Source organism: Petromyzon marinus, chromosome 11, assembly GCF_048934315.1.
Source record: "Petromyzon marinus isolate PM22_M1 ecotype Great Lakes invasive population chromosome 11, UKy_Petmar_22M1.pri1.0, whole genome shotgun sequence".
NCBI classification, from domain to species: Eukaryota; Metazoa; Chordata; class Hyperoartia; order Petromyzontiformes; family Petromyzontidae; genus Petromyzon; species Petromyzon marinus.
Window position 1 is genome coordinate 13,178,963 of NC_133677.1, and position 23,040 is coordinate 13,202,002.

Below are 23,040 nucleotides of genomic sequence, written 5' to 3' on the forward strand. Positions count from 1 at the left end.
TCCGATTAGCACGGTTGGCTACGCACGGTGCGAAAGAAGTTCAACACACGTACATACTTAGTACAACATACAGACATTCATACATTTGCACCACGTGCCTCGAGAGATGCCTGGCGTGCATCCGCAGCTCTGGTGGATAAGTGCGACGACGATGACGACGTTGATGACGACGGCGTTGACGACGACGACGGCGTTGATGACGACGGCGTTGATGACGACGGCGTTGATGGCGATGATGACGGCGGCGATGATGACGACGGCGTCGATGACGACGGCGTTGACGACGACGGCGTCGATGACGATGATGACGACGGCGTCGATGACGACGGCGTTGACGACGGCGTCGATGGCGATGATGACGGCGGCGATGATGACGGCGGCGTTGACGGCGATGGCGTTGATGACAACGGCAACGATGACGAGGGCGTCGATGACGACGGCGTTGACGACGACGTTGATGGTGATGAACCCACGGTGTTGAAATGCAGCTCCGGTGCCAGTCGTGCCGTGGATCCCATTACCCCCTCCTCCTGCTCAGCGCCTCTCATCATTGTTTTAAAGTCAAATTTCTCGTTCGATCTGTAGCGGATAAACCGCCGGTCCCTGTGTGTCGTGTTCCCTGCTCCCTGGATCTACGAGTCAGTTGAGTGGTGGAATATTCCGGCGTGAGGGCAACAATGTGGTGTGAAGAATAGGATATGAATAATGAGATGGGCAGAATGAGATGGGCAGATTGAGATGGGCAGATTAAGATGGGCAGAATGAGATGAGGGATGAGAGGTAAAGAATGAGGGGTTAAGAATGACATGTGAAGAATGAGACGTGAAGAATTAGATACTTTACTCCTAGAGGGGAGAGGGGTGTCACTCTGCGGAGACATGGAAGACACACGCGTGAGAGCGTGTGTGTTTATGTTGTTGGCGCAGTAGGGGGCACAGCTGGTGGGTCTGCCAGTCATCTCAGACAGTCAACCCATGGCACCTGGGTCTGTCCCGTGACCTCCTGTCAGGCAGCAAGCCTTCGACACTTCACGTGGCCTCAAAGTGCTCCTGGTCTGGCACGGGCGCTATGGTGACATCACCGCCGCTTAGTGGCGAATGGCGGATATTGGTTTGGTGTATGTGTGTATGTTGAACTTCTTTCGCACCGTACATAGCCAACTGCGCTAATCGGAGGTGCGGGGGAAGGGCAACAAACTAAACACAAACAGCAGTTCTCAAGAAATTAGTTTTCAATGTAGACGATTTAAAAGTCCACAGCTCCAGTGGCTTCCTAGTATTGAGAAGAGCGTTCCAGACGGCCGCAGAAGCGCATCTGAAAGCGCCGCGCGATGCGGCGGTTGACCGCTGTCTTTGTTCGACGGCGAGCAGCCGAAACATAAACATGCTGCGAGCGATGACCGCCGGGAGCTCGCGTGACTGACGGTTCACGCTCCGTGACGAGGCCGGCGAGGTGATGATGTCGTGTGCTTCATCAGTGGCAAGGAGCAACTTCGAGTGTGCGAGGTCAGTCGGTCGGTCGGTGGCGGGGTCTGGCACGACCAGGAGGTGGCAGTCCAACCCCTTTGCGGGCAGCCGTGCAGCGCTGAGCTGACTAGGAAAGCCGTCCTGACTCAACACTTGAGTCTGTCCCCTCGGACTGCAATTGACGGCGGCGGCGATGGTTGTCGTGAAAGGAGGAAAGATCGTGAAGCTGAAGTGGGCGTGGGAGTTTTTTGTATGTTAGATTGACGTGGACTGCGAGGGTTCGTCTTGGGAAACCCCGAGGGATGAACCGACTGCCAGGGGAACTCAAGCACGATCGAGGGAAACCACAGAAGCTCTGGTGACACCGCTGTGTGCGCAGAAGAGCACATTTTATTTACTGCCGAGCCGAATATTTGGCTAAATTTGATGCCAAAAAGTACATGTTGTAGTCTCTAATCCCCTATTCATATCTCCTTGTCTGTCTCTCTCTTTTTGTCTGTGTGTCTGTTCTTCTGCCTCTGTATCTCCAGGTATATTCCACTGTGTCCCTCCTCTCCCTGTGTCTCTCCTCCTCCTCCTCTCCTGCCTCCTCGCTCTGCGTTCTCTTCTTCTCTCTCTCTCTCTCCCTCCACATCTCCCCACTCTGTGTCTGTGGCGTTCAGTCTCTTCCTGCCTCGTCGTCTCCTTGTCTTGCTCTCCGTCTCCCCGCGTCTCTGCGTCATGATCCCTGCCGCTGTGTCTCAGGCGTGCGGCGATTCGGGCCCACCCTCCCCCTCCCCCCAGGGACGCGACGGCCTTCAGACTAGCGGGTTCCAACAATCAAAGTCATGTTTTTGTCTCGATCGACCGCTCTCGTTTGTGACGTCCGTCTCGTATCCCCCGCACCTCCAATTAGCACGGTTGGCTACGTACGGCGCTGAAGAATTTCGACGTGCGTGCATGTGCATCGGTCGTGGTGTTTACTATCGTCCGTCTGCCTCATCGGTTCCGTGGGCCTTGACCTAACGTTGCAGTGTGATTTGCTTTACTGGTAAAAAAAAACACAATCGGTTCTTTCATGAAGTGTTCCAATACGCGTTATCACAAGCACAGCAGATTATTTCGATTGGTCAATCGGTTCATCATTGCGTGCGTAATTAACACGTTACCCTTGGTAAGCGTTGGGAGTCGGTTCATGGAGATGACCTCTCTCGCTCTCGATCCCAGTCGCCCGCCTGTCGTGCGTCCTTGACGTTTATAAACGGGCACTGCTGGGGGGTGAGCGTGCAAGCGGCACGCCACGGTGGCTATGAGATGTTAACTACCTCGCCTGGTATCCAGGAGCTCGTCGGTTTGATCCCTTCGACCCTGACGATCCCTGTATATTTGGAGTTTGTGTGCCTCTCTCCCCGCGGTCGCGTGGATTTTTCTCCGGGTCCTCTGGTTTCCACCCCCCCCCCCCCCCCCCCACGTTTAGAATGAACACGCGTTTATAGTATGGCTGCTATACATTTCCACGTGATGATAAGCCACTTCGTTGAGTTGTCATTAAAGGCCACGTCGCGTCTGAACAAGAGCTATACAGCTCAGTAGGCCTTAATTTAAAACAACAAAAAAATCGAGTTGTGTAAATGAAGAGACGACGTGCGTCTGAAACAGGCCACCTGCGCTGGTCCCGGTACTGTAAGTCTTTCCTGCTGTAACAGCCAGAGGGAGGGCAAGAGGGAAAACACACATTGCCAAAAACACACACACACATGGCCAAAACAGGGCCTTGGGCCCTCTGTGGCAGCTCGGGATACGGCGCGCGCGCTTCCGTTCGTGCCGCTTCACTCAGATCAGACCGGCAGATTGCGCTGGCTACATCAGGCGCGTGCGTGCGTCCTGTAACCAGCAACAACAACAACAACTGTATAAAAAGGTAGCTTTGGACAGCACCGCGGGAACTCTGCGTACACGCGTTGCAGCGACCGCGTGCAACAACAACCGTGGCCCCGAATGCGTCTAACGCCACCGGAGGGCCCGTCGAGTCCCCCCGGCTCGGCATCTAGATCGGGCGGCGATAGCGCCGAAGGAATTTCCACGGCTGGCTGCCGCCGCCCGGGGAGGAGAGTGCGGAGGCGAGTGCGTGTGCTGATGGAGGAGAGGTGGGAGTCGTTCGTGAGTGAGTGAGTGGGACAGCGGTGGCGGCCGTGGCGTGGAGATGAGTGTGAGCGCTGCCGAAGCGATGCTGTTCGAGGAGCCGGTGTCGCGCGCGTCTCTGGTGAGTAGTGATAATAATAATAATTTACCACCGTTTTACCGTTGTTTATTTTACCAGGTAAGGCCCCGCTGAGCTTCACAGCTCTACTTCAGAAGCGGCCTGGCCACAAATGATGGCTCAACGAAGTGGCTTAGCAAGTGGAAATTTATAGCAGCCAAATACTCTTAAACGCGCGTTTCTACAAATGTACATTTGTAATGCGCCGTGTATGGGCAGCAGGAAATAAACGAAAGCAGGGAAATGGCCAGGACTAGGCAGGAGTAAAGTCCAATTTAAAGAGGTTGAGTTTTCAAAGACAAACTTAACCCTTTTCCATTGCGAGGCGTCTGCAAGTTGCAGGATGGGTGTCCCGTTCAACTCTCAATCTCGGAACGCGCAAGCGGTTATTAGGTTTAATTTTATTTAGAGAAGCGTAGTAGCGCCGTTGTTTTTAGAGACATTGCCCTCGCCGCATGGAACCGTAGCTACACGACGGAACTCTACGATTGCTGGCGCCGAACTGTGCCACGCGCCCTCCCGCATGGCCGTGTGGGAGCCTCGGCTCCGTTCCGATGACGTACGTTATCGGAATGGAATCATCAACGGAACGGAATCGGAAGAAGAAAAGGTTTAAATAACTCTAACGACGACTCCGATTGTCTTATAAGCAAAGGCAAAGCGCCGTTCCATAGTCTGCGCAGTGGCACAAGACCGACCACGCCCCGCAGGAACGGAGCGTTGTGATCGGAGTGCCAGGAGGGGCTGTGCCCAGCTTCGTGTCTGAGCCACCCTGCCGATACTCGCCACCTTTCGACGGAGCTGTGCGCCGCAGATGGCGAGCGTCTACCAGGAGCTGGGGGGGGGGGGCGGGCAGAGTTCCCGCGTGGTTTCTTTACTCAATAAAAACATGCGCTTCGAGTATTCGGCTGCTTTACATAACCCCGTGATGATGAAGCCACTCGGTTGAGCTTTCATTTGTGGCCAGGTCTCTTCTGAAAAAGAAGCTAATAGCTCAGTGGGCTTAAACCTGGTTAAATAGAAATAGTTTAATTTATGTAATTTTTTTGTTAAAAGACGTTTTCGTGATTTGTTTACCTTTCCTGTACTTTGCACTCCTATCGTGGTTTGTTTTATTCTTTGTTGTAACGTTCTGACCCCGTGCCCCAACTGGACCTCTGTGAGTACAAGAGCTTTATAGCTCATCGGATTTCTCCTGTAGTATAAATAAAGAGTCTGATTCTGAATGAGGTCACGAACAAAGTTATTCAAACTTGGACCGTGATGCCGGTGCACGTTTTTTTTCTAACCTAACAAAAAAAACGCGAGCCCATTACAATTCCCAACGCGACTGAACCATTTAGGAGAAGCGGGGTGGGGGGTGGTGGTGGTGATGAAGTTTGGGGAACGGGGCCCACTGCCCCAGTCAAGTGGGGACATCACGACGTGGGGGGGGGGCGAGGGGTCACTGCGGCTGATCCCGCGCTGCCGCTATCCGCTAAGAAGAAGTAGCGTGGACATGGCAGCAGCGTGCTGGCATCGTACATTCGGGGATAATTATTTCGTGAGAGGCTAAGAATGCAGCGAGCGGCTTGGATGTTCCTCGCTCTGGCACCACCGACGACGAAGCCAATGGGGGTGGGTGGCCAACACCACGCCCGACCGCCTTTGTCTCCCTAGTGCTATTTTAACGCTGTGTTGTACACACCGCACGAGTGTACTCGTTTAAGGCTAGCTCATTCTATAAAGGCGACACGGGACGTGTTTGTTATTACTCTGTGTGTGTGTGTGCGCGACACGACTTGAACGTGTGTCGAATGCTTTGGTGTGTGATTGCACGTGGGTACAAGAGGTGAGTGCGTGTGTGTGACCCGTGCAATTGTGGGGATCGGCGGTGCAGCGGTTAGCCGCGCTGCTGCGCTACGAATCCGGCGACCCGAGTTCGATTCCCGCACACGGCCAACACCACGGTGACGATTATCTGAACCGGTCCCGAACCTCCCCTAGGTCGACTCGGCCTCAAACGAGTAGCCGCGCTGCAGCCGGTCGCGTTGTAATCGCTGCGCTGCAGTCTCCGCCACACGCAGCTGGGCGGGCACGTGCTGACGCGTCGAGTCTCGCTATCGCGACGCGTGGCCCCGACTCCGACAAAAGCTGCGTGAGAGTTGATTAACTATGGCTTACACGAACTCTGCGCAAATGGTATGGTGAGGCTTTTTTTTTGGGGGGGGGGGCGAATTCTCGATCGAATCGCAACCCCGAATTATGACGATTCATTGTTTTTTTATATATACACGGGGATTTTTGGGGGAGCTTGGGAGACCGTCTAATCAGTAGCGTGCGTAGGCGTGGATATGCCCTTACTGTAACCGCGATGACGATACCATCGTCGTTATCATCATCGGCCCTGGTCAATCCACTGCTGGATGAAGGCCTCACCAAGCCGTCGGCTTCTCTCACCGTCCCGCGTTGTAACAAATGTCTCCTAGCCCGTGCACGCGAGCTGACTTCATCGTTTCAAGTCCACGGTGGATGACACGCGCGGTACACATCTGGCACCGTCACGGTGCAGCGAACTCTCCCTCGGGCACCCGCCGCCTGTGCTTCTCCCTATTTTATTATTTTTGTTTTTGTTCCGATCGCTGTTTTACTTCACAGCTCCACAGTTGTTGCTTTGCTTTCGTCATTTTCGTGACCACACGCCCCCCACCCCGCCCCCCGCCGCCCGCTCTCGATCACTCTTGCAAACACGGACTCATCCTGAATAAAGGTGTCAGTTTTTTGTGCCAGTTAAAAGGGGTAAAACCTATTACTCATCCTGGCCTCTTGAGCTCACGCCCAGGCACAAAACAAAATCCACTTGCGCTCCTATTATCCGCAACACTTGAGAAGTGTAGAAATGCCCGAGTTCACGGCCAATGGGAAGTGCATCGTAGAGACAATCGGAGCTGCGCTTGAGAGGAGCGTCAATGAGGGACGCGGTTTTCATGGGTGGCGGTCCGCTTCTAGGGGTGGCTGGGAGATGTTAACTACCTTGCCCGGTATACGGGAGGTCGTGGGTTCCATCTCGACCCTGACGACGCCTGTACATTTTGAGTTTGCGTGTCTCTCTCCCCGTGGTCACGTGGATTATTATCCGGGTCCTCCGGTTTTTCCCTCCACATTTAGAAGCGTGCGTTTTAGAGTATTTGGCTGCTATACATTTCCACGTGATAAGCCACTTCGTTGGGCTATCATTTGTGACGGCCAGGTTGCTTCTTAAGAAGAGCTACATAGCTCAGTGGGCCTTACCTGGTGTAATAAAAAAAAAACAGTTTTAGTTTCTAGAACATTCTTGTACATTAGCACCTTCGGGATGGCTGTTCAGCCAACGAGTTCAGAGCATTCGTCTTGGCACTTCAAGGTTTCTTCTGTTCGCTCGTTCCTACGCCCCTCGGAAATGTTTTCGTGGGTTGCTCGCAGGAAGCGAATGAAAAAAAATTACAGCGGCGGCCGCCGTCCTTCGGCGAAAAACATCCTGCCGGCTTGTTACCCTCGTTCAGAATGTGAAACGTTCCCCCGGTGGCTCACTGATTATACCATTTTAGGTCACGCACGCAGTAAATCCTGAGTTGAAAAGCTCGCCAGTGCGTTCTTGTTTTGTTTGCTCGGGGACTTTCAAAATCAGCCCAGCTGGAGTAAGGAGGCATGGATCCCCATACGCTGCAGTAAATTCATCATCATCGTCGTCGGCTATGATGTATCGACTGCTGGATGAAGGCCTCCCTACCCTGACACCGAAGCGCATTGCCTTCCACTAACAGCTATACGATGCAATTGTCCCTAGTTATTTATTACGGCAGTGGCAAGCTAATTAAGGATTACACATTTGTTTCTAGGGAGGTGCGAGGGGTGGATTACATTTTTCATGGAAATGTCATCGCCAGCCACGGTCAGTCCACTGCTGGATGAGGCTCACTCAAAACCGCCACCATCTTCCGTTCTCCCGCAATGCTTAACAATGTTTTATTAACTATTTTTTTATTTTACCAGGTAAGGAGGCCCACTGAGCTATGTAGCTCTTTTTCAGAAGAGACCTGGCTATCACAAATGATCGTTTAACGAAGTGGCTTATTGCGTGAAAATATATAGCAGCCAAATACTCTAAACGCGTTATGTTGATTCTAAATGTGGACGGAAAACGCAGAGGACCCGGAGAAAAATCCACGCGACCGCGGGGAGAGAGAGAACACGCAAACTCCACATATACAGCAGCAGGCGTCAGGGTCGAGATCGAACCCAAGACCTCCTGTATATTAGGCGAGGTAATAAACATCTCGCCACCACGGCGCCCTAATGTTACAATCCGCCCGGCACCTCCACTCCACCGGATTTGATTGCTCCAGCTCCTCGGTGGCTGTCCTCTTGTACGAGGCGCGGTTTTTGTTTCCTTGGCCGCCCGTCTGTCGCTCTCCTCGTCCATTGTCGTACCCCCCAGCGGAGTGGCTGGCCCCAAGCCCCACTCACTTAACTCGTCCCTGTCACTGGTGTCTCTTAACCCACGCGCGAGCGATTACAGTACGAGTGATTGGATGTATGTGTATGTATGTGCATGTACGTTGAACTTATTTTCGCACCGTACAAAGGAAAGGGTGTGTAAGATGTAATTTGTAGATGGAGGATAAGGTGACCAGATGTGGGAATGAGATTACGATGCCAGGGTACGGACTGAGTTCGCATTTCAGGCCCAAAGCCGACGGACAGCATTGTGGTTGTATGTGTATTGAACTTCTTTCGCACCGTACGTAGCCAACCGTGCTAATCGGAGGTGCGAGGGGGGAAGGACAACAAACTGAATACAAACAGTAGTTCTAAAGAAATTCGTTTTCAATCTGGATTTAAAAGTGCACAGGTTCATTTGAATTCGTAGATAATAATGCAATGCATGCTATATAATTTAGAAACGTGCGGAAAGTTGTAACAGGGCCTTTAAAATGCCTCCTTTGAAAACGATCGGCCTAACTTTGGTGATGCACCAAAATACGTCGCTGATCTCGTCACGGAGCACAAAGCATCATCACGTGAACTCCGCTCACGGCAGCGGCTTTTGGATAGACATCGAACAAAGATGGTCGCCGCATCGCACGCTTTCAGACGCGCTTCTGCGGCCGTCTGGAACGCTCTTCCTTCCGATATTAGGAAGCCACTGGAGCTAAGCACTTTTAAATCTAAATTGAAAACTCATTTCTTTGAGGACTGCTTTTTGTGTTTGGTTTGCTGTCCTTCCCCCTCGTCTCCGACGAGCACGGTTGGCTACGTACGGTGCGAAAGAAGTTCAACACACGTACAAGCATGTCGCTGCCCGCTGGCTTTGGGCCTGGCACGAGGACGCCACGTGTGCAGAGCCCATCCACTGCCCCATAATCTCATCAGCCTATCTATCACCGTATCCTCTGTCTACAAGTGATATGTTACACACCCTTTCCACGTGTCGCATGTTGCCGCATAATGCTCCCTGGAGGTCTTGAAGTATAGGGCCACATCGCATTCAATAGTCACATCGGATTCAATAGCCACATCACATTCAGTAGTCACATCGGATTTAATAGTCACACCGGATTCAATAGCCACATCACATTCAATAGCCACATCCCATTCAATAGCCACATCACATTCAATAGTCACATCGCATTCAATAGCCACATCACATTCAATAGCCACATCGCATTCAATAGTCACATCGCATTCAATAGCCACATCGCATTCAATAGCCACATCGCATTCAATAGACTTGAGATATAATAAAACTTGAGATAATTAATCAGTTCAGCCTTTATAGGTGAATTATAATGAAATAATGGTAGACGGTTTAATCGTTCATTAAGGCTTATAAGACGTATGGCTGTGGTCCGTACTGGTTTGCACCACACAGCACGTGGCTACCGAACACCGCTCCTCTGGGACCACTGCATGCCCCCTGATCCGGGGCTCAACCGCGTGTCTCTCACCCCGACTATCCATCAGAACAATTCCCGAGCCCCACAATTCCATCTACAAATCGTCACGTCGTCATCATCATCATCGGCGGCATCATCGTGATCGGCCACGATCAATCCACCGCTGGATGAAGGCCCTCACCAAACCGTCGCAGGCAGCTTGAGCATCTGCTATGTGTGTATGTTGAACTTCTTTCGCACCATACATAGCCAACCGTGCTAGTCAGAGGTGGGGTGATTTACCTGTCGACCGGTGCGACTCGTGCTGCCCGCCGCTCATAGGACGTCCGCCAGGGAGATAGAGCCGTGAAGTCGGCTCCTGTGCACGTGCTGGGTAGATGGTCACATCACAGCATCATGAGAGATAGCGAGGAGGGCTTGGGGAGGTCCTCATCCAGTGGTGGATTCATCATGGCTGCTGCTGCTGCTGACGACGATGATAATTTTGCTATGCCGCTTAGTGGTAGTATATCTTGTCCATGTTGTCTGTAATGTTTGTGACTTCAGCTTCTGCTCAGTGGTCCCATCAGGACCCCCACAGGGAAGTGAGCAGCAGCAGCAGTAATAATAATAATCTCCATCATCACCCCGAGCGTTCCCCGAGCGTTCCACGCGCCGCGCAGGGCACTCGATGCCTGCCTGCGTGAGCCACTCGCGACGAATCGTCGGCTTTTCTTTTTCGCGCAGCGATCCGCCGCAGTTGTCCTTGAAGCATTCGGCTGCACTTAAAAGGGGGCAAAACTAACCTCGTTAGTTTACGAAGCAAGTCGCTTTTTAATTGAGACGGAACGCTTGGCACTGTGGTGTTGTGTCCCCCCCCCCCCTCCTTCCCAACTATTAGAAAAGGTTGCATCGGAGTAGCTTTCAAACAGCGATGCTGTTAAAACTTCAGTTCAACACGTAGTAGGCTTTCACGACCAGTATTGTCCACGAGAGAGTTTTTTTTTGGGTGAGATCGCGTAAACATAAATGTGCCGTTAAAGCCACCACCACCCGACAGAGACAATTCGTAGGGTTTGTCACAGCCTACTCTGGCCATCGCCTGATGAGGCTGGTTGTAATGACCGGCGAAACGTCGTACTCGATTTGTGAATGTCGCTTCACTCTCCAACACACCGGTGTGCTGAAGTAGCCATCAATTGGCATATTTTATTTACGTGACATACTTTACTAATCGGCCGTGTCGATTAGTAAGGTATCACTCACCGCTAATGTGTGCCACGATTGGGGAATCAAACTCAAGTCGCTGGGATCATAGCACACCGCTGTGCCACTACTCACCCCCACGTCTGCGCCGTTATCGTCACAACTTGCGATTGTAAAGTTTCTACTCCGCAACGTGGGTGGGCTCGTGTTCACAACGCATACACTTGCAGTGTAATATTGCGTACAGCAGGGCTGTACGAGTGCATTAGTGGAACCAGAGGTAGATCCGATTCCTTCAGATCTCAGGCAGAAGCCGCGCGAATCCGTCATTTTTAATGTCACAAAACCTGTGATTTGCAGTCAAGGGTACCAGACGGCGCTGGAGACCCATGTGCATGCGGGTAGAGCGGTGGACGCGTGCTGGTGTGACGAGGAGTCACGCGCTCGATGTGACGCCGTGTCGTTGTGTTGCGTCGGTGTCGACGACCGAGCACGCCGGTCGCGTTCGCCTCTTGCGGGCACACCGTATTCGTTGGAGCGAGAGCTGCTGTCGGACGTGCCAGTGGGACAGGGGGGCACGATGTGAACATGTGCTCGGGTAAGGGCATGGATTCAGCACCCCCAGTGTCATCCGCACACCGAGCTCTGATCATTATAGGATGAGTTATTATCAAGCCGATCCAGGTCACTCCTCGTGCCTCGGCAAACAGGCTCGGATGGCAGGAAGAATGGATGTGGATGAAAGAACGATGAAAGAAAGAGTAAGCAAATATGTTTATAAAATAAAAATAAAACATTACAGTCATTCTCAGTCCACCAGGGGATGAGGGCTTCCCGACGCCATGTCAGTCGCGTGGATTTTTCGACCATACTTCCCCAACGCCGGTCAATGCGGGTTGGCAAAGAGGCGGGAGGCGCAGGGCCGGCTCTGATATCACTCGCCGCTGACGTTAGCCACGCTCGCCAATCGTCAGAATCGGGATATTTATTCACCCGGGAGGAATCCGATGGGGTCGACGGAGCTCTTTTCCCGCAGACATCACAGAATGGAACCCGGGTCGCCGGGTTCGTGGTGCAGCCGCCCGCCGACCGCGGCTTCACCGCTCCACCACCCCAATGGGGTTACAAATAGGGGGCATCTAATAGGTCTGGGAATAGGGGAGGCCTTTTCATCGCCGCCGGCTGACCGGCCTACGCTTGTGAATGTCCCAACGACCGTGTGTGTGTGTGTATATATCTCTCTAAAACAACATACTTTGCTAATGGCGGTATAACAGAACGCGTTGTACAACGGTACGCTCTGTACAGATACGCGGGCACGCCGCGTTCTATACGACTCGTTTGTGAGTACCGTCAAGGGCCAGAGGGGCGCAGCCACCCCTTGGGTGCTGTGCGTGTCGGGGCACTTCAAACATTTCCTACGCTGACGCCGCACATTCGTACACGCTGCTTCATCGGGAAACTTATTTCTGGCAGGAAAGCCACGTTTTTTTGTTTTCATTCTCATCAGGCACCCCCTGTGGTGTGAAGTGCAGCCTCCAACTCTTCTAGTCACTCGCTTTGAAGAAGGGCCATTGCCCAAAACGTCGCCTGTTTTACATTATGCTGTCCTTTCTTTTCAGGCCACGTTGGTATTGATGAATGAGTTGAGTTGTCGTCGTTGATGTTTATGTGATTGTGCATTACTGCCGACGATAAATGCCTCGTCGAATTATTTGTTTTACGTGAAATCGGGCTTTGTCGGTACTGTACAGTACTCTTCTTTCCAATATTAGGAAGCCACTGCTATGCAATATTAAGTTATCTATATTGAAAGCTCATTTCTTTAGAACCGCTTATTGTGTTAAGTTTGTTGTCCTTCCCCCCCTCCCCCCGCACCTCTGATTAGTGTGCTTGGCTACGTACGGCGCGAAGGAAGTTCATGCATGCATACAAAGTAAACACGAGGAAGGATCGTATCAAAGCGATACGCGATGTACGTATGGCGAAAGTTGTATCAATTCACCTACGATATCACGTCTCACCTTGTGTTCGATTGTTTATTGACTCAGCTGCACCACAGGGATTTTACATCGAAACCTCACACACATGGGCCATAGCGAAATACAGAACGACATCACGATAGGCAGGAACAATATTTAAGACGTTGTTGTTATTCCAGAATTCCGTCGTTATTCGAAAGGGATACATTCCGGAGATGCTCGTGACAAGCAAATGCCGCGGATGATATTGGCCTTCGAAAACTTTACTTTTGAACGAATTACCGTCAATAAATACGTAAGTTAAATAATCTAGATTGACAACGAATTTCTTCAGACCTATACTCTTTGGTTCTATTCGGTAAAGTCACGTAGGTAAAAACAATAAAACAACAAAAATCACGACGTTTTGGCCACAACACAAGCGGCCTTCATCAGGTGAAGGGACCAGACTGTCTCGAGGACAGCGCTGGAGTGAACACAGCCAAGCTCAGACCGCGACCTTTAAGCTTGTGTGAGAGGGATCAAGGTGCCTTGACAAAGGAATTAGCATAAAAATTAGCATTTAATTGGCGGACTTAGCATGATGAACGGTGTAGAGGGGGTGAACATGTGCAGGCCGGCGAGGGGGGGAGGGGGGAGTTTACATATTTATTGATGGTGTGAAAAGGGAATTTAAGCAGCTGCGAAAGTTTGGGGTACCACTACTTGAAAAAATATATACCGTACCATTGAAAATTAGTTTAATGTTTGGTTCGATTTTAGAACATCTTTCCAATGGTTGCTTAATTTGAACCCATCTTTTTGTGCTTAGTTTGTTGCCCTCACGCGTGTGTGTGCCAGTTGTCCTGGCTCAGTGCTCGGTGCGTTTGGCGTTCTACCCAAGTCTGTGGTGCCACTCTCTCTCTCTCTCTGCCTCCACACTGATGAGAGAAGCTTTCACCTGCAACTCAGGGACCGCCGCATTCGCGTCACGAGGCGCCTTCGGCAACAATAGGGGAGAAGGGCCCAAGTAGTCTATTACACGTTGTACACACATTTTATTATTCTCGTGAAGCCATCGAGCACATTTATTTATGTGTTTGCCTATGTAAATATTAACGGACGTATCCAACTCAAGTTAAATGCACCAAATGGAACATCGCTCACGACCACTCGTTTCTTCCAGAAATTGAAGTCCCCCCACCCCCCCGCCGCCGCCGCCCTCCTCCCGAGCCTTGGCAAAGCCACGAATGGTGCCATCGTAATTCGAAGTAAAAGTCGATCAAAAATGTTCCGATGGTCGCGCGCGACTGGCGCTCAGCTCTTACTTCAACCCGGACCGGAGGGCCTCAAGGAGCACGGTTTTTTTTTAAATCCGGGCCCTGCCTTGCACTCGGCGCAGGCGCACGGAGACCGCAGAGCGAGCCATCGACAGTTTGGGGCCTTTAAAGACGAGTTATTGCAGGGTGGCTGCAACACGCACTCAGACGTCGCGATGTCGTCGTCATTCTCGCTCCTTCTGCGCCCGGTCGCTTCAAACCCTCGCGCACAGCCGCGTGTCAGCGCACTGCTGGACGAGGATCCCCGCACGCCGCGCGCGTCGCTGTAGCTATTTAACCACACTTCACCAGGCTGCTCGGGCGGGATCGGTGAAGGCTGGGAACGCAGATGTGGGGAAGCGTGCATATGTGCAGTGCGGCAGTGGATTTCACTGCACTGCCCTGCCCCTCTGCTACCAATGACGTTGCCCCCACAGGCCGATGACGAGCTGTTTGTTGATGGTGGTCGCCCGTCCGAGCGCCGACCAGACTCAACGCCGGTGGCTTAGCTTGCGAGATCTGGTGAGATCTGGTGAGATCTGGCACATTCCGGGTGATTCGGGCACGAAGGTTCCTGCTCCTCGGCTATGGGATTCATGACAGCGGAACGCGGTTTGTGCCGTACCAGCGTCACGATTGCAACTAGCTCGAAAGCTGATTGAAGGTCGGATCTTTAAACGTCAAACCTGGCCCTCCTTCCACTGTTTTGGCTGGGAATATCTCCATGTTGTCTGTGCCGCCGTGGAAAAAGACCTGCATGTCACAGCAAGAGGTGTCTGGGTTCAATTCCCGAATTGGGATTCTTTTTGATTGCAGTTTGGATGTGCTCAAAACAGGGGAAGAGCGCACGTACAGGGCACATCATCAAAGCTGGTTTTGAGCGCACTCGAGACCTGTTTTGGTCAAACATCCCAGTGCTAAAATATTCCCAGGAAATGACAGGTCTCCCTCGCTTCATGCAGGAGATGCGTTCCACAAAGAGAGCAAAACAAAGCGACACCGCAGTAGCGCTCGCAGTACACGCAGTACACGCAGCACACACAGTACACGCAGTACACACACACAGTACACGCAGTACACACAGTACACACACACAGTACACACAGTACACACACACAGTACACACAGTACACAAAGTACACACACAGTACACACAGTACACACACACACAGTACACACACAGTACACACAGTACACACACACATAGTACACGCAGTACACACACAGTACACACAGTACACACACACAGTACACACAGTACACACACAGTACACGCAGTACACACAGTACACACACACAGTACACACAGTACACACACACAGTACACACAGTACACAGTACACACACACAGTACACACAGTACACAGTACACACACACAGTACACGCAGTACACACAGTACACACAGTACACACACAGTACACACAGTACACACACACAGTACACACAGTACACACACACAGTACACACAGTACACACACACATAGTACCCGCAGTACACACACGCAGTACACACACAGACAGTACACACAGTACACACAGTACACACACACAGTACACACAGTACACACACACATAGTACACGCAATACACACAGTACACACACATAGTACACGCAGTACACACACACAGTACACACAGTACACACACACATAGTACACGCAGTACCCACACGCAGTACACACACAGACAGTACACGCAGTACACACAGTACACACACACATAGTACACGCAGTACACACACAGTACACACAGTACACACACAGTACACACACACAGTACACACAGTACACGCAGTACACACACAGTACACGCAGTACACGCACACAGTACACACAGTACACACACACAGTACACACAGTACACACACACAGTACACACACATAGTACACGCAGTACACACACGCAGTACACGCAGTACACACACAGTACACGCAGTACACGCAGTACACGCACACAGTACACACAGTACACACACACAGTACACGCAGTACACGCAGTACACGCACACAGTACACACAGTACACACACACAGTACACAACAGTACACGCAGTACACACAGTACACACCCAGTACACACAGTACACACACATAGTACACGCAGTACACACACGCAGTACACACAGAGACAGTACACACAGTACACACACACATAGTACACGCAGTACACACACACAGTACACGCAGTACACACACACAGTACACACAGTACACGCAGTACACACAGTACACACACACAGTACACATTCCACGCAGTACACACACAGTACACACAGTACACACACATAGTACACGCAGTACACACACACAGTACACGCAGTACACACACACAGTACACACAGTACACGCAGTACACACAGTACACACAGTACATGCACACAGTACACACACAGTACACACACACATAGTACACGCAGTACACACACAGTACACGCACACAGTACACACACAGTACACACACAGTACACAATGTTGTCACACGTCCGACTGCATTGCCACATTATAGCGAAAATGTGGGTATAAATCGGTGTGCCCCACACACAGCGTAAAATCATCGCATAAAACGAACCAGCGTTGAGCGAGGGAAACCCGTGCAGTGTGGCCTCGTTATTCGCGACGGGTGATGCGTTCCTGAGATGCTCGTGAATAACAACTTCTTCGGATAATGATATTGGCCTACGAAAACCCTATATTTTAATGAATTACCTTAAATAAATACTAAAGTTAGCTAATAAATACATGAACATTATCAGAATAACAAAGCAATGCTTCTGAAGCTTCTATCTCGTCCGCGCAACATCTGCAGTTGCTTCTAAAATGCTATCTCATCTTTTTTATCTCATCACTTTATCTCCCATCACTTTCCCTCTCCAATCACTTTGTCATCACTTTCTCGCATCATATTCTCTCTCATTACTTCTTTATCTCATCACTTTATCTTTCTCTCCCTCGATAGAGTAGTTGTGTCAAGTTCCAGACGGGATTTGCGGATAGCCAAAACCGCGGATAGCCAAAACCGCGGATAGCGAGTTCGCGAATAACGAGTTCGCGAATAACGAGTTCGCGAATGACGAGTTCGCGAATGACGAGTTCGCGAATAACGAGTTCGCGAATAACGAGTGAAACCTGAACTCTATCGCGGTTACACAGCAACGGCAACATCGCCCCCTGCTGTGAGAACTTGGCAGGACCCTCTTGAGACTCACTGCGGGCTTCCCGAGTTAAACAATTGTACGGTTATCCCCTCGTTATTCGCGAACTTGCTATCCGCGATTTTGGCTCTCTGCGGATTTTGGCTCTCTGCGAATCGCATCGGGAAGTCTACATCTACGTACGTGCAGTAACGACATCATGACGATCAGCATAATCATCGTCATCATTATCGTTCAACATCATCGTCAACATTATCGTCACTGCTTCCTTCTACTGTGCAGGAAGTTAATTTATAAACTAATATTTAATGGTTGAATATTTATTTTTTTATTAACTTTACGTTTATATTCTTGGTTCTTTTGGTAAAGTCACGTAGAAGGGAAACAATAAAATATTAAAAATATAAAACAATAAAATTATCACGACGTTTCGACTGCAACACAAGCAATCATCATCCAGTGTGAAAACCACAGCAAGAAAATTTGAATAAAGTGGCGGGTTTTTTTAACGTTAGCACCACGGAGAGCGATTTGACAGTTTGTTCAGATGGACGAGTCCATCTATTTTGATTTAAAGCTTTCGTGACTGCAGTAATTCATATTCTTAGTTTTTTCGGTAAAGTCACGTTGAAGAGAAACAACAAAATAACAAAATATATATAAAACAATAAAAAATTCTCACGACGTTTCGACCATAACTCAAACGGTCATCATCAGGTGTGGCGGTTTGCATAAATTTATTTTGAAAACGGAATATTTATTTATTTATATAAAAAAATAACGTTTGCGTCACGCGCAACGATGGCAGTTTGCCCAGGACTAGTCCATCTATTTTTTGAAAAGAGGAGGGGGGAGACGAAATTTGTTTTTATGTATGCTGTCTGAAAGCCACTGTAAACGTGAACAATCAATCAAGAAGTGAAATGATTTATCAAATCTTTCCAATGATTGCTAAGCCAGAATTCATCTTCTCGGTTGAAATTGTCTCTGTGTTTGTATATGTGGATAGCCTCATGAACGAATCTCTCATAGTAGCCAGATGGCTTGCAGAGAACCTCCGTCTTGGAAAAGTCAATGGCATGTGAGCCTACTGAATTATAACAGTGATCTGCTACGGCCGAGGTGTTGGTCCTACCGTGTTTCAGGTCTGCTTTGTGTTCACGAATGCGGTCCGAGACATGTCGTTTGGTTTCTCCAATGTAACTACTACCACAGAGGCAACTTAGTTTGTAGACGCCAGTGTACTGTATGCTTGTGTTGCATTCGAAACGTCGTGAGAATTTTATTGTTTTATATTTGTATTATTTTATTGTTTCCTTTCTATGTGACTTTACCGAAAGAACCAAGAATATGAATCCCTGCAGTCACGAAAGATTTAAATCAAAACTTTATGTTTATTATAACAAATGTAATTTTTTGTGTTATGATAATTTTCACATTTAATTGCTTGTCCCTGCTTATCGTGATGTCGTTCTGCATTTCGCTATGAGCCGTGTGTGAGGTTTCGATGTAAAATCTCTGTGATGCAGCTGTGCGGCACTGAGTAAATACATAATGGAACACGGAGGTGAGACGTGGACATTGCAGGTGAATCGGTACATTATTTGCTGTACGTGCATCGCATATCGCTTTGATACGATCTTTCCTCGTGTTTACTTTGTACATATGTGTTGAACTTCTTTCACACCGTACGTAGCCAACCGCGCCAATCGGAGATATGAGGGGGAAGGACAACAAACTAAACACAAAAAGCAGTTCTAAAGAAATGAGTTTTCAATCTCGACGATTTTAAAGTGCATGGCTCCCAGTGGCTTTCTAATATCGGAAGGGAGAGCATTCCAGACGGCCGCAGAAGCGCATCTGAAAGCGCGCGATGCAGTGACCGTCTTTGCTCGGTGGCTAGCAGCCAAAAGCCGCAAATATTTGACGTAAAATAAATAATAAATATCCCAGGCGTCCCTCCCATTACATTAGCGGTCACGAAACACGACGCTTTTGAAACGTGTGCAGTAAAACCTATTCATTCGCGGATTTTTCGTTCGCAAAAACAAATGTGCTTGTTCGCGATTTTTACATTTGCATACCAGTTTTAAGTTTTGAGCTTTTTTCCCCTGCGACTTTTCGCCATTTGGCAACATCGCATCGTGGGGTGGGGGGTTACTGCACTAGCAGATTGCTGCTATCCGCGTGGCTTAAGCGTTTTACTCTTCAAGTGCCCTTGTACGTTTTGTGCTATTTTTGCACTTTGTGGTGGGAGTTTTCTTTTCTTTCTTCTTCTTTGATTTCGATCGTGCGGGGGTCTCAGCGTCGATCGATTGGAGGCAGTGAGACCGAGAGGAGTAGGAAGGTAGAAAATAAGTCACGGGCCAAGCTCAGAAAGTCGAGTTGTTGGCTAGACTTGCTGTGATTGCTGTCATCGCTGTCTGCTGTTGGCCCACAATTGCACGGCAGACGAGTCCGGGGTCGGATTTATGCGAGAAGGCAATCGGAGAGTGTGGCGGAAAATGTAGCGATGACCGCCAAAGTCGCATCATCATCATCATCATCCTCCAAGATACATAAAACTTGCCAATTTACAGTGTAATATATTGATGTGTTTTCTATTGTTTGTGTTATTATCTATTTATATAATTGTACAATTAAATTAGGTGAATGGATGTTAGTTATGTGTAGAGTACAGGATTAATGTTACGAAACATTTTCATTTTCTCCCGTATGTGCAGTCTGACACGAGAACCCAAGCCCCTTTCCCTCCCATATAAACGTGCCCTAGTACTGTAGTACTAGTATTTTAGGTAGTACTACAGTACTAGTACTACAGTACTAGTACTGTAGTACTACCTAATCTACGTTCGCGAATTCTACTTTTGCAGAGATTTTCAAGAACTGAAGCCTAGCGGATGTCGAGGCCTTACCATATAGTCCCTGGCTTTGGCTTAGGGGATATGTTGTTGAGGGGCTATATTTTAGAGGCCTTATCATATAGTCCCTGGCTTTGGCTTAGGGGATATGTTGTTGGGGGGCTATATTTTAGAGGCCTTACCATATAGTCCCTGGCTTTGGCTTAGGGGATATGTTGTTGAGGGGCTATATTTTAGAGGCCTTATCATATAGTCCCTGGCTTTGGCTTAGGGGATATGTTGTTGAGGGGCTATATTTTAGAGGCCTTATCATATAGTCCCTGGCTTTGGCTTAGGGGATATGTTGCTGAGGGGCTATATTTTAGAGGCCTTATCATATAGTCCCTGGTTTGGCTTAGGGGATATGTTGCTGAGGGGCTATATTTTAGAGGCCTTATCATATAGTCCCTGGCTTTGGCTTAGGGGATATGTTGTTGAGGGGCTATATTTTAGAGGCCTTATCATATAGTCCCTGGCTTTGGCTTAGGGGATATGTTGTTGAGGGACTATATTTTAGAGGCCTTATCATATAGTCCCTGGCTTTGCCTTAGGGGATATGTTTTATTTCTCTTGAATGCTGTTTTGAAAATTAAAGATTATTCTTTCTGGTCTTCTTGACTAAGTCGATCGCCATCCATCTGTGAAGACTCCTCACGGTGTGCTTTTTCACACAATAATTTTTAATGGTTGTTTTAACCGTGGCCCATCGTCATAGTAACCGTGGTCCATCGTCATAGTAACCGTGGTCCATCGTTATAGTGACCACTGTCGATCGCTGCAGGAAACGTGGTCCACCGTCATAGGAACCACATCCATCGTCACAGTGACCACAGTCCATCGTCACTGTAACTGTGATTCGTCTGCATAGTAACCGCGGTGCATCGTCACAATAACTGCGGTCCATCGTCATAGTAACCGTGGTCCATCATTACAGTAACCACGGTCCATCGTCATAGTAACCGTGGTCCATCATCACAATAACCGCGGTCCGTAATTAACAGCGGATCTCTCCAAGCGGCCTCCGCTTAAAATGTTCAGCTATTCTTACATTGCAGCGCTGCAGGGCACCCGGCACCGAAGGGCGCGGTGCGCCAACACGCACGCCGCCTCGCTGGCGCTGCACATGCCGTCCTCACAGGAGCTCTCGACCCTTCCTCTCGTGCCCACCTCTCTCTCTCTCTCTTTGCATGCCGCGGAAACAAGCCCCAAGAAGAGAGGACGTCACGCCGAGAGGATGGAGCGATGCGATCGCTTCATGCGAGGCAGTTTGGCTGTGAGGCGCGGCCACTTTGGGGAGGCCTTTTAAGAAACGAAACTTTTTCTTTCTGTTTGTATTTTTTACGAGGCGAGTCCCCCACTGAGCTGCAGAGCTTCTCTCTGAGAAGCGACGTGGCCGTCGCTAATGATGGCTCAACGAAGTGGCGGCTTCTCGCGTGGACACTCATAGCAGCCAAATTACTCCCAAGGCTGTGATGGTGATTCTAAAAGTGGAGGGATATATAGCGGAGGACCCGGGGAAAAATCCACACGACCCCAGGGAGAGAGACAACATGCAGACTCCAAATATACAGGCGTCAGGGGTGCGGATCGAACCCATCGCCTCGGAGTTGACCCCTTGATCCAGCAGCAGTGGGGAGACAATAGCTGCTGATGACTGCAGCAGCCCTGCAGCGTGACCTTGCTTAGAGAGCGGTGGGAGGGGGCACGTCGCCGTCAATCACTTGACTCAACCAGTTGTCAAAGGGGGGGGGGGTGCACAGCAATCAGCATGGGGGGCTCTCAGGCACCTTTGAACCCTCGGATGCTACGGGGTTGTGATGATGATGATGGTAATATCTGTGGTTTGCGTCTGTATGAGCGTGTACGCCTACGCAAGCGATTGAATGCCGTGTGGGGAGACACGCGCGGTCTGTTGGTACCCAAGCAACTGATTGGAAGTTACAGGGCAGTGAAATCGGTTGGTTGACCCCTACGTGACCTTTGTAGTATATGAGTTTATATGAGAATCAAACATGTAGATTGCAGCAAAGCCCTTTGCAGAAACTCAACAGCATTTATAAGTCCATGAGCAAATCAACAGTTTGTCCTCGTGGACCAGTGAGTTGCCATGACCAAGGTGACTTCCCTCATCTTGAGACGAGATTCCCGATAGCGCAGCGAACCTTCTCTCACCCGTGACTCCTATTATCCGCGAGGATGGATGGACCCACAATTCGATCCTTTTATCTGCTGATTTACCAGCCCTATTCATAATTTTGCAGACAATAAGAAGATGGAGCTCAATCCTCCCAGTTTTGTGAGCACCGCCCATGGGTGAGAGGAAGGGCGGCGATGCGGTGAACGTGCAGAGGAGGTGAGGACAACTCAAAAAAATGTCGCCTCCAGGTGGAATTTTTGAGACGAGGCTCGGGGTGCTGAATAGAGGAAGTTCCGCGCCGTGCCAAAACAACGCCGCTCCTGTGTGCATCGAGCAAGCGAGAGAGAGCGGGCGAGCAGGCTTGGGCGAGCAGGTTTGGGCGAGCAGGTTTGGGCGAGCAGGTTTGGGCGCCCTCGGAAACGTTAAACGCGACTACGGGAAGCGACGTAGCAACACGCCCGGAGAGGACCACGTTCAATCAGTGGGTGGACATGACCTGCTGTGACGTGCGGATCAGAAACATGTGCACCGACACGGATGGAGAAAATGGAACAAAAGGACCACTGAGATAGATAACTCGTTTCCAGAAGCGACCTGGCCACAAATGAGTGAATTGTTACGTGGAAATTTGTAGCAGACAAATACTAAACGTGGAGGGAAACACCGGAGGACTCGGAGAAAATCCACGCGGCCACGGGGAGAACGCGCAGACTCCAAATATACAGCAGCAGGCGTCAGGGTCAGGAACGGGATCGAACCCACAACC

General features: G+C 49.9%; 1 protein-coding gene across 7 annotated transcripts in view; it reads left to right on the forward strand.

Moving 5' to 3' along the window:
- LOC116941200 (regulator of G-protein signaling 14-like) overlaps positions 1-23,040 on the forward strand; it is a 173,273-nt gene that overhangs the window by 36,032 nt on the left and 114,201 nt on the right. The window contains exon 1 of one of the 7 annotated variants that reach the window (XM_032951965.2): positions 2,950-3,708. The exons of the other annotated variants lie outside the window; for them this stretch is intronic. Coding sequence (XP_032807856.2) covers positions 3,649-3,708 — 60 coding nt within the window. The 5' untranslated portion in view covers positions 2,950-3,648. Of the gene's footprint in view, positions 1-2,949; positions 3,709-23,040 lie in introns of those variants that run through there. 7 annotated transcript variants of the gene reach the window in all.